This window comes from Hermetia illucens, chromosome 5, assembly GCF_905115235.1.
Source record: "Hermetia illucens chromosome 5, iHerIll2.2.curated.20191125, whole genome shotgun sequence".
Lineage (NCBI taxonomy): Eukaryota > Metazoa > Arthropoda > Insecta > Diptera > Stratiomyidae > Hermetia > Hermetia illucens.
In genome coordinates, this window is record NC_051853.1 from 8,889,110 (window position 1) to 8,901,286 (window position 12,177).

General features: G+C 46.2%; 1 protein-coding gene across 1 annotated transcript; it reads right to left on the reverse strand.

The window, feature by feature from the left end:
* Nucleotides 1-792: 792 nt before the first annotated feature.
* Nucleotides 793-9,755, reverse strand: LOC119657036 (NADH-ubiquinone oxidoreductase 75 kDa subunit, mitochondrial). The gene is made up of 10 exons (XM_038063790.1): nucleotides 9,677-9,755; nucleotides 9,257-9,438; nucleotides 8,857-9,188; nucleotides 8,561-8,797; nucleotides 8,039-8,505; nucleotides 7,824-7,975; nucleotides 7,581-7,760; nucleotides 1,518-1,884; nucleotides 1,318-1,445; nucleotides 793-1,262 (listed from the first exon to the last, which is right to left on the reverse strand). The coding sequence occupies exons 2-10, from the start codon at nucleotides 9,431-9,433 to the stop codon at nucleotides 1,119-1,121; spliced, it is 2,184 nt and encodes a 727-aa protein (XP_037919718.1). The 5' UTR covers nucleotides 9,434-9,438; nucleotides 9,677-9,755; the 3' UTR covers nucleotides 793-1,118.
* Nucleotides 9,756-12,177: the final 2,422 nt, after the last annotated feature.

Sequence of the window (12,177 nt, forward strand, 5' to 3'; positions counted from 1 at the left end):
TTGGCGAGGTCAATTCGCCCCTACTTACTAACCCGCCAGGTCCGCTTCTAACTCATATTTCTAGACTGCTCAGGGATCCAAACACAATTTACAGCACATTCGGAAATACAATGCATGCTTTTGAATGACATCGTTTGCAAAATATGATAATTTCACATCCCAATTCGTACTGCGAAGACATGAAAGTCTAGGGAGTTTAACGTAAATGTCTGTCGTGTAGGAACAATTCCAAGATCCTCTTCAGACGCGGATGGAGTTGGAGACTATAATCAGAGTCCCGCCGAGATTAGCATAGCCAAAGTTTATACTGAGCGCATGAGAGGCCTATCTAACATCTCTACGGCAATTAAGGGGTACGGGGCCCGGGTTTCGCAATATAACTCCACACTAGAGCCCGCAAGGCATATTGTAGTCAATAATACTGCAGAAGCATGCGTTTCGAGATAAACTTATAAAAGAATGGAGGAATTAACTGAATTGAAAACAAAATTGGCAGGACTCACATCAACCACTATTTATCAAAATATTAAGGTGGTCTATGGTTGCTTTTTTCTTCTAATTCTTCCACGTTAGTTAGCAGGTAGGCATACATTGTTGTGCCTGCCTTTCATGAACCAACATCAACTATGGATCCTTCGTAAGGCTATGCTCTTACTTTAACGATCAATTGAAATATACTGCATTCTTTTATGGCCATTACGATGAGTAGTCTTGTAACTTATAAAAACAAAAAAAAATACCCTCAATTGAAACAACAGGAAGTGCTTCTGAATTAATATCATAAATCGCCTCTAGATTTCTTTACAATTATTTTTATTTCGACACACAACAAGGTTATCAATTATTTGCACCGTCGGTTGTCTTACTTGCAACATCTTATACAAATTTTACTTTACAAAAATCAGTTTCTTTCCGTTTCTCAGACTCCAGCGCTAAGATCAATTACGTGTGGTTGTGGTTATTCTGTTGCAAACTTTGAAAGAATTTGTTATTGAAATTGATATTGTTCAACTCTTGGAATCCTCCATCAGATTCAATGGTATAAGGAAAAGAAGTTCTCTACTTATCAAGAATATTTAATTAGAAATTTCTAAGCGGAACAGTTTCTTTTAATTTATTCAGTGGGCTTTCGCCTCCTGTTTCTTCACAGCCGCTATACACTTGGCCATTGTTGGTGAAGCTCGGGAAATTGGATCGGTCATGAAGTAATCCTTAAGGGTTTGTTGTCGGACCGTTATTTTGCTGTTATCAATTTTCTTATCCTGAAACAAAGAATTGGGTGAGAATGCAGTCTGGTTTGGGATGGACGTCAAATACCTTAGCCAATTGTTCTGCAAGAGTTGCAAAGGAGTTTGTTTCTAGTTTTCCATGCTGTACCAAGTGGGGAGCAATATCTTCGACGCGTTCTCGTAGTTCGTCCAGAGTATCGTAAGGAAGAGGTTCGCCTGGTAAAACGAGTTAGTTAGACTCAAATCAAATAAATATTCATCATTGAATCAGTCCCAGTAAGTACATACCAACAACTTCAGAAAGAGCTCGAATAATTTTCCAGTCCTCACGTGCTAATCCTGGTGGGTTAACAGCGCACAAAGTCTGTTGGGATCGACCTTCAGTATTCACATATGTTGCTTGCTTCTCCGTGTATGCTGCTCCTGGAAGAACGGCGTCAGCAATTGTGGCGCCAGCATCACCATGATGACCGATGTAAACTACGAAGCAATCTTTTGGCAATTTTTCGCGGGTCACGATTCCGGCATCGGCTCCGAGTAAGAAAACGACTTTTGGTTGAGCTTTTAGAGCCGTTTCTACGCCTGGTCGGTAACCAACATCTAAAGCACCAACTTGGGAGGCATTTTGATGGAGAACGTTAAATGCATTCCATTCCTAAAGTTGAAGAAAATACGCATAAAATTATTTTTTTCTTTTTAATCATTGGCATAAAGGTGACCGCATATACGCTACGCGACGCGATACTGCACTCAGCACAGTCTATCAAGAACCGGAAAGGAGCCGGTTTCTTGATCCGGTTCCAAAGGTCTTGGATAGCTCTCCGTAAATATCCCAAGTGCAAAGCTAACGATCGTTGTGGCTCTGACAGCATGATTGGATGAATTCAGTTAATGTAGATGGGAAGAGTGAGATGACCCCGTCAGACTGAAAACTTTGGGTTTTGTTGCTTTCCGACTATGCTTGCCTCCTTTTTTAAATTCAAAGCCATTTGGCTAAGATCCATGACACAGCGATAGCGCAAACAGATGTCGTTACCATAGTAGGATATCAAGAAATGCGCGGAAGTTATGAAGCGCATGCGGTCTGTCACGTTCCTACATTTCCTAAACATTAGCAAAGGGATGAAAAACGGGCTGATGGAGTTGGAGGAACTTTTGCGCAGAAATTCGTATTACAGATGGGCATGGAGTGTAGCATCTGAAGGAGACTTCACGCAGGTACCCTCCAGGGCTTGAAAAAAGGAGGCGAAGAGGGACAAGAGGTAAAAACAGAAAACCCTTTGCCTTAAATTATGGCGGATACTAAAGAAGGAGCATCGAAAGAAAAGGCGAGAAGACGAAGGAGGACTAGACTGCCAGCTTATTAAGCCGACGGAAGGCCTCAGTGAAATCTGTTATAGCATCAAGCCCAAAGATAGCGAAACAGAAGTGTCTTCCATTCGGAAAACGAAGGGTAGCGAAGTCCTCTTCGAATAACGCCCGATCACAACAAATAAACGTACGTTCTGTGAAGCCGTCAACGGAGAGCTTTGGTTAGCCTAGAAACTATGTGCTCTCTAGAAATCCGAGACCTTAACCGCCTGACGAAAAAGAATGAGGTAGACGAGGTCATCAAGCGAGAATGACCGAAGGTAACCAATGACCGAATTGGTATCACCTCTGCGAACTCCTGGGAACAAAAACTCGCTATAGTGGAAGTTTCGGAGCAATACAGGAAGAAACTTCTTAAAAGCGGGGAAAATCAAAATTGGTTGGGTGATCTATAGGATGCGAATCCGGGAAGCCCCAATCAAATGTTACAGATGTTTGGATTATGGGCACACGTCTGCAACTTGCCGGGGACCTGACAGGAGGGCAACATGCCGCAGATGCAATAAGGTGAATACATGCAACGAAAAGGAGAGTTACGTTATAAGCAGAGATCGTGGCTCGTCTGAGCGTTGCGCAAACTGCGGTCTCAGAACAGAACTGAAAAGATCTAGGACGGGATCAACATAATCCGTATCCTACAGATAAATATGCAACCGCTCACGAGTTGCTGGCGCAGTTCGCTGGAGAGACTAAAGCTAATCTAGCGCTCATCAGTGATCAGTATCGACACAGGGACCCAGCTTCATGGCACTCCGACATATCCGGTAGCGCTGCCTTTTGGATTCGGGACGGCACCCACTTTAGGATTCTTACCCAGAGTCGGGGGACGGTTTTGCCTGGATTCGGTGTTTGGACTTAACATTTTTCAGTGTCTATCTAACGCCGAACGGAACGATGCCGGACTTTCGATGCACACTTGATGCTCTGGAGGAAGCTATCTTGAGCAAAGAGGGTTGAATCCTGATCGGGGCAAGTTTAATACCAGGGCATAACTCATCCAGATGCCAGAGGGAAACGAATTTTCGAAATGACGGCGAAAACAGGACTTATAGTTTTAAATACCGGATCTACCCCAACATCCCGAAGCCCAGGCTGCGAGGGAAGCATTCCCGACTTAACCTTCGCGTCAGAATTACTGGTTCTGGAAGACTTTTGGGCAAGCGACCATCAATATATTGCCTTTGAAATGGTTGATACAAACTCTCCGTTTGCGCCACCTCGGCGCTCTTTCTGTGCGTGGAACGTCGCGAAGGCGAACACCTGAAGGTTTGTCGAAACTCTTGGAACACGTGGAGCCGCGCTGCAGTCCACTCATGGGGGTGATGGCACCGCAGCTGACACTGTCGTAAATTCAGTTATGAACCTGATAACGACAGCGTACGGAGCTTTCATGCCCAGGAGGGCATCAAGACGTGGCAAGCCGTCTATGTATTGGTGGACGGCGGAAATTGCAGAGCTTCGGAAGGAGTATGACAAAATCCACAACTTGACGCAACGACCGGGAGGAGGTATGTACCAAAATTATAGAGCACTGATCAGCCAAAAGGAGAATCCGTAGCACAATAAACAGGAGCAAAGCTCGCTGCTGGAAGGACTTGGTCGACGAGGTGAATGGAAATCCGTGGAGACAAACGGGTAACCCGAAAAATCGGGGCGTTGCGAAAACCCTGTTCATTTAAGACCGAATGGATGGACCGCATTGTACCGACAATATCCCCTGTGCACCCCATGCGGGATTATGACGGCAGTGGGGAGAGTGCCGAAGACTGCCCATTTTTCTTTATAAAAGAGTTGGAAAATGTAGTCCTTTTTATGAAAAAGAAGAAGGCGCCAGGCCCCGATGGCGTCCCAGCGGAGGTATACAAACCCAGACCTACTGCTCGACGCATTCAACGCTTGCCTGAAAGAGGATATCTTCCTTTCTCGTTAGAAGGTGGCGAGGCCTGCAATGAGCGCCAAAGGGAAAGACGACACTGACTTGCCTTCTTCATGCCGACCACTTTGTATGCTTGATACTGCTATGAAAGTGCTCGAAAAGCTCATCAGAAGTAGACTCGCTGAAGCGATACGTGCTGTCGGAGATTTATCCCCACGGTAGTTCGGCTTTGGAGCGGTGAGATCCACAGTTGATGCTGTCATGCAAGTCGTGGATGCCGTTCGTCGAGCAGAGGCACACGGCCGCCGATCTAGATGAGTGGTGCTCCTCGTAGCGCTTGACATCAGAAATATCTTTAATTCCGTAACATCGAAAGACATTCTATGCACAATACTTTCGAACTATCACTTCGGAATATTGAGGGATTATCGCTCCCTGGTCTGTTAGATGCTAGAGAGTCAGAGGAGGACAGAGGCCACATCGGGGGTAGCGTAGGGATCCATCCAATAGCCGGACCTCTGGAACGCTTCTTATGATAAACTGCTTAGACTCGATATGCCAGAAGAGTTGCACCTGATCGGTTATGCAGATGATATCGCGGCGCTTGTTACGGGACACACGGTCGAACAGGCGCAAAGTAGATGGATGACTGCTCATGGCTTCAACCTTGGCGCTGGAAAAAACCGAAGTAGTCGTCCTGACTAAAAAGAGAATTCCGACGTTCCCATATCGATCGGCGAGTCGGTAATCAGATCAAAACAAACGGTAAAGTATCTTGAACTGGCTCTTGACTCAAAAATAAGCTTTTTTGAGCAAGTCAAATCAGCAGGGGACAAGGTTGCTGGTGTGGAAGCGCTTGGTCGACCGAAGGAATACGCCTGCTTCTTTTTTACGTGGTTGTTGATCTTATACTTCTCGCACGCGATGCACTGTCTGACCCAAGAGTTTATGTCCTCGTTCATCGACGGCCAGAAGTATTTTTCAGTGACTTACTGGTTCGTCGTCCCGATGACTGGGTCGCAAGATCGTGTATTGCGTGGAATAATTCCTTCAGAAAATCGGCAGCAATAAATGGCCTAGATCCCTTGTCTGAGGTCTCGCAGAATAACTAGGAGTTCGAACCGAAGGTAGGAAATCCTTGAACTTGTATTTGGAGTTTGCTCTCAGGTTCTGAAGCTCTGCGTCTTCGTTCTACGCATCGGCGATTGCCTTATAATCGACGGCGGCGGGGACTGTGACGTTCAGATATGTGCTGGATGTCGGAAGTAAACTGGCTGATGAAGGTCAGTTGTCGAAGTTGGCGAGGAGACGCGTTGTCGGGCTTTTGTTTAAGAGCGAAAGTAAGGAGTTTGTGGTCCGCGAACACGGTGAACGGCCTGCCCCCAAGGGAGAAGCAGAAGTATTTAATGGAAAAGTACGCGGCGAGTAGCTCACGATTGTAGGCACTGTAGTTACGCTAACTAGGTGGAGTTGTTTCGAAAACAAGCTCAACGTTTGCCAGGTTTGGTTCACTCGTTGGTGAAGAGCAGCGCCTGGCGCTGTGTCTGAGGTATCGACAAGCACGGTTAGGGGTGCATTTGGCCGAGGAAATGCCAGTAGTGCAGCACTAACAAGCTGTTGTTTGGCAGTTTCAAACGCCAGAACGGCCTAAGTAGACCACGCAACCTCGCAGGAGTCTTTCATTTTGGGCTCAGATAAGTAAGCGTTGAAGATCGCTCGGTGATGAGCGGCCTTGGGCAGGAAACGACGATAGAGGTTTAAAATGCCCAAGAACCTTCGCAGATCCTTCACCGTGATTAGCAGGGGAAAGTTTTTGATCGCTTCAACTTTGTCTCGGTCCTGAATGGCGCCAGGGATGATCATATGTAGGAATTTGCTTTTTTCAATGTTTAGAACAAGCTCAGTTTCAGGAGACGTTGAAAAATGCGCACGAGATGATCCAAACGCTCAGATTCGGACGAAGTGGATGAATCTCTGAAATGTCTGTCCTGCGTTGCATAAGCCAAATATCACCCTGCTGAACTTGAAGAGTCCTAAAGGTGTGTAGATAGCCGTATCCGGTATGTGTTCGGGATTTGGTGATACGCCTTGGCCATATGCAAGGTCAGTTTGTCAGTGAATGCGTCAAGTCATGGATGAGTGGAATAGGGTATCGGTCGGGAATTGTCTGATCATTCAGACGCCTATAATCTCCGCAAGGTTAGTGACCATATGGAATGGAGTTGACCAACAGCTATTGGAAGGTTTCATGAGATCTTTGAACTCTTTCTTCGCAGCTAGCCTCTGGGGTGATAGGAGACGCACCTTTGAGAAGATTGGGGAGTCGATAGTGCTGACGTGGTTCTACACCTCGTGCTTAACCGGCTTGGGGAAACTACATACTTTCAGTAGTGAGGTTACGATATTTTCGGAAGAGAGCGCGAATGCGATGGTCGGCAATGCCCTCGAAAACAATGGAAAAAATGTCGTTTGCGCAGGTGGGAATTTTTCTTGACGACTTTAAAAGGGTTCTGGGCTCTATTAGGGCTTTGTCCTGCAGGTCCACCAAAAGCTCATACAGACACAGGAAGACTGCGCCTAAAATGGGGATGCTAATACCCGCCAAAACGATTCGTTTGGCGCAACACAAGAATCACGCCCTCCTGCTTGTAGCCGTAAATTCAGATGGGAGACGAGTTCACGACAGCCAGTCGCCAAATTTTGCGGTAAATTAGCGTTTTCCGCCTTATCAAAAAATACTTCTACTTGAGCGAAGCCACTTGTTTAAATCTAGGATGCCTTTGATGTCGAATCCCCTCGAACTTGTGCTGTCTTCAAAGGTGATTCTGTCGACTAGCACCGGGACGTTTTTCCTGGAGGTTTCGTGGTCATATAGAGTGATTTCTGATGTGTGTTTGACAGGAGGCTTGGGCAAATCCCCTTTAAGAAGGGCCGGCAATGCTGTATTTTCAAATTTTAGACAACACAGTGAGGGCGGATCTAGCACTGTTAATGTGTCCGACGATACCCGGATGTACAAATTGATATCCAGTGTACCTTGTGTGGTTTTAGCGTCCATTTCTTACTTACAAAGCGTCTACGTGTTCTATTTGTTCAATACTCACTGGTTTGCTGATTTTATTTGCGAATGACTGCAACGTGGCTAGGATGCCAGCACCGTCTGGTCTTGCAAGCATTTCCGAGCCTAAAATTATAGCGGGTTTCTTGGCATTTTTCAATTTCTGCGCAAATGGATGAGTTCCAGTGCTTATCTGGTTGATTAATTCAGCGCCATCTCCCAAATGCTATAATGAATGTTAGAGTCAATTTCAGTTCAGGAGTGTAGGAAAGTGAATATCCAGTTTTACCTGATATTTATATGAAAGATCAACTTTGGGACCGATAAGTGCCAGTTCCAACTCATTGTGCACGTACGACTTGCGGAGACGTGTATTCAAAAGTGGAGCTTCATAGCGCGGATTGGTTCCAACCAACAGAACAACGTCGGCTTCCTCAAGAGCTAGGCATTTCAAAGAGCATTAACTTTTCCCAATTGACTACCATAAAATTTGAAAAAGCAAACCTTGGATAGAAGAATTGAGCAAATAGTTTGATCTTAGATCAGATCCGGATCCTTGAGTGGGCAAACTCTGTTCTGTGCAAACTATTTCAGATCCAATTCGATTCAACAGGTCCTTGGTGGCAACCATAGCCTCGACATCTGCCATACTTCCAGCAATTGCAACAACACTTCCTTTTGGAGCTTTTCTAACCGCTTTAGCAACGGCGATCAAAGTGCTTTCCCACTCAACGGCTTGCAGTTCACCGCTGGGCGTGCGGAGCATGGGAGCAATCAAGCGTTGTCGCTTCAATCCGTCACAAGCGAAGCGTCCCTTATCCGCGAGCCACTCCTCGTTTACTTCTTCGTTCTCGCGTGGCAGAATCCTCAAAACTTCGCCCGTTCGAGTGCTCACGATGATATTGCTTCCAATCGCATCCATAACATCAATACTATCAATTTTCCGAATTTCCCACGGCCGAGCTACAAAACTGTTTGGGTTTTGGTAAGTCGAAGATTCGAAGCTGTAAAAGGTGATCACGTTACCTGTAAGGTTTGTTCGTCAGGGCTCCAACGGGACATAGATCGATCACATTGCCGGAAAGTTCAGTCAGGAACAACTTCTCGACGTACGTGCCGACCTGCATGTCGTTACCGCGTCCTGTAGTTCCCAAGTCGTCTACACCAGCAATTTCTGAAGCGAACCGAATGCAGCGAGTGCAGTGAATGCATCGAGTCATGATTGTCTTGACCAGTGGGCCAATATCCTTGTCCTCCACGGCCCTGAAAAGTAATGATAACGTCACGTAATCGGCACCTACGGAACCCCCAATGGACCGTACCTCTTTCCGGTAAAGTTGATATCAGTGAATCGTGATCGATCCGATCCAAAAGCCATGGCTTGATCTTGTAAGTCACACTCGCCACCCTGGTCGCAGATGGGGCAGTCCAACGGGTGGTTCATCAGCAAAAACTCCATGACACCTTCGCGGGCTTTCTTGGTCAGATCTGAATTGGTCTTGATCCTCCAACCCTTCATCACAGGCATAGCACATGCGGCTACAGGTTTAGGACTCTTCTCTACTTCCACTAAGCACATACGACAATTGCCGGCAACGGCCAAGCGTTCGTGATAACAAAAACGAGGAATTTCCACTCCGACCATTGCAGCAGCCTGGAAAGCCAAGATTTCACTTGAATTTGTTTATTCTAAATTAAAGGAATATTTAAGAGCAATCGCACCTGCAAAACTGTCGTTCCGGGGAGAACTTGCACTGGAATATCATCAACAAAAACTTCAATTCGTTCGGGTGCCTTGGCCGGAGTCGATGCTGCCGAGGCTGATGCACGGACAGCGATGTTTGCCACCCGTTTGGGACTCCCCAACGAAATGGCCTTGGCCAGCGGCACACGGAACATTTTGCCTGTAAAGAATGCAACCGGAAAATCGATTAATTATGAAATTTATTTGCGCACTAGCATAGGATAATAGTGAATGCATTACATAAGACGAAAGTTATCCGGATAACCTAACAATGAAAGAAACTCGACATGGACAGCCATGTAAGCAACTTCCACAGTTCTGGAATATTACCCGAGGGTCACTCTCCGGACAGAAACTGAATTTGTCAATACCAATTGGATATGAAGCAGAAACCTTACCTGTTAAAAAATCTTGACTGCAGGAAGAAGTGGCAAAGTTGACAACTCTTCAGGTATTTTGACGTTTGAATGGCTGGTGGATTATGTCTTTTACCCTGTTCTCAGAATTGCAGTTCACTGGACAAGGGAGTCGTATGTGCGGTTGTTGTCTTTGATTGACGGGTTTCTTGGATTTGTTTGGAAAACGGTTACAGATTTGAGATTTATCTATTTAACTTAAGAATAAAGGAAGTTTTTAGGAGGCGGAGTAAAGTGCGGTCCTTTCTCAACTGAGAAAGAGGTACCTTTTATTCGATTTGACCCGTGCAAGGACAGTGACCCAAGGCGTGAGGGATAGAAGAAGACGGTGGGATTGTGGGGCATGCATTGTGGAGCCTAATTGGTAGAAGGAGGGACCTTAATTTAGGGGAGAAGTTAACGATTGCAGATATCACATGTTGTACAGGATAATTAATGTTGATTGTCTTAATTTAGACTAAGTAAAGGAAAATAATGAAAGGTGATCTACACATGCGCGGGGATTCACTGCCGGAACATTGGCCTTACGCGGTTAGTCTTTGTAAAAGTCCGGGAATGAGCTTTGATAAAAGGAGGGGATGAAGGAGGAAGGGGAGGCGTGATGGTTGAGAGAAGAACTACTGTCCAGCCCTGACACGTAGTACCCCTGCTCTCGCAACAATGCATTGCGCTCAACGAGATTTTTTATCAGCGGGTTAGGGTAGGATAGCGATTTTATGGGGCAAACCCCGCAAAAGTCGTACAGGGGAGAGTTTTTGTGAAATTTTAGGTTTGGCCTTCTGTATTTGGCCATGCATTTCCTGAATATTGTCTTTTCAAAGCGTTGGAGGGTTTCTGCTACTTTCGGTGACATGGTAGCCCAAGCTGGAAAACCATAGGTCAGGATTGGACGAATAAAAGTTTTGTATAAAAGGGTTTTGGTGGCAGGGAACAGAGCCCGGGAATGAGGAGACGTTTTTTAAGGCAGCTGAGGCCTTAGAGGCATTGGCAATAGCAGACCTAACGTGAGGGTTGGACTCAAGTTTGTTGTTGAAGGAGATTCCCAGGTATTCAATGTTTGGTTTCGGCTTGAGCGTGTGATTGGCAATGCGTAAATGCAAGTTTTGCCTTTCTGGCACTGTGCGCCAGTGGCACTTCCCACTGGGGTTTCTGAAGCAAATAACCTCAGACTTAAGGGAATTAACGGTGAGAGCCGACCGATTGAAATAAGCGATGACCCTATTGATTAGGAGATTGAGAGAGAGAGAGAGAGAGGTTAGTGAGGGCCTGAGATCACACCGCATATAGGATGATGTCATCAGCGAAGAGGTTCCCTCCTGACGCGGAAGGACCATTATCATTGGGAGAAAAGGGCAGGCGAAGGGTTGCCTGAGTTGCCGTTGGCGTGGGAGATAAGTTTACAGGAGGGAGGGAGGGGAATATCGTAGAGGAAGATGTTAAAAAGTTTGGGGCCTAGAATAGATCCCTGGGGGACTCCTGAGTTTACCGGGAAATCCATGGAGCGAAGTTCATCGAAGCGCAAGTGGCAAGCTCTGTTGGAGATGAAGTCTGCTAGGATTCTAAATAAGGGGTGGGGGCAATTGGACTGAATTAGTTTGCAGAGCAAGCTCTTTTTCCAAACTGAATCAAATGCAAATCGAGGTTTAAGGCGCAGGCTACGGAGCAATGCTTATTTTCCCGGTGATTGAGGATATGGTCTTGCAGATACAAGATTGCCTGCTCGTTGGATCTGAAGTTTTCGAAACCGAATTGATTAAGTGAAATGATAGGGGAGTAGTGTCTATTGAGGTGACTTAGTAGGATACGTTCGAAGAATTTGCTGTAGATGTATAGAGAGGGTGAGGGCATGATGGTCGTGTGGGCTGCTAAAGAGGAGCAGCTGGGGACAATGCTGAGAGATTGGACGAGATTATAAAGCCGTCTAGGAAAGAAGACCCACGAGGAAAAGATGTCATTTCCGCGTTAAGGAATGGGCCTGACTGAAACCAATCGAAGAGCACTTTGCCGTTTCTGTTGCTAACTGAGTCGCCCCAAGATACGTGCCTCGCGTTGAGGTCACCGCCGAAGATGAAGGCATCGAAACTGTTCGTGATTTCCCAGAGTTCGGCCATGGGAGTGCGATGACGACCTGTGCCACCCGGGAAGTAGAGAGAGCCGATTAGGACTCGGAAGACGCCATCACCCCTAACAAGAAGTCTGACTACTGCTAAAAGGCAGTTTGATGCCAGTGCAGCCGATGGGATGCAGTTTGCAATCAGTCCCGCTTTGACTGGTATGGCTGTGCCTCTGCCCGCGTCGTTGCAGGAAATACTGTGACCGGGAGCATGTAATTTTACGTTGAGTGCTTCCCACAGTCGTTTAGGAGAGCGAGATTACAATCGGAATCCTCGAGGAGTTTGTGGAGTGCGAAACGTTTGGCGTTAGAAATGAGCGAATTAGTGTTGAGTGTGAACACCTTCATTTTGGTTGTCTAGCAATTTGAA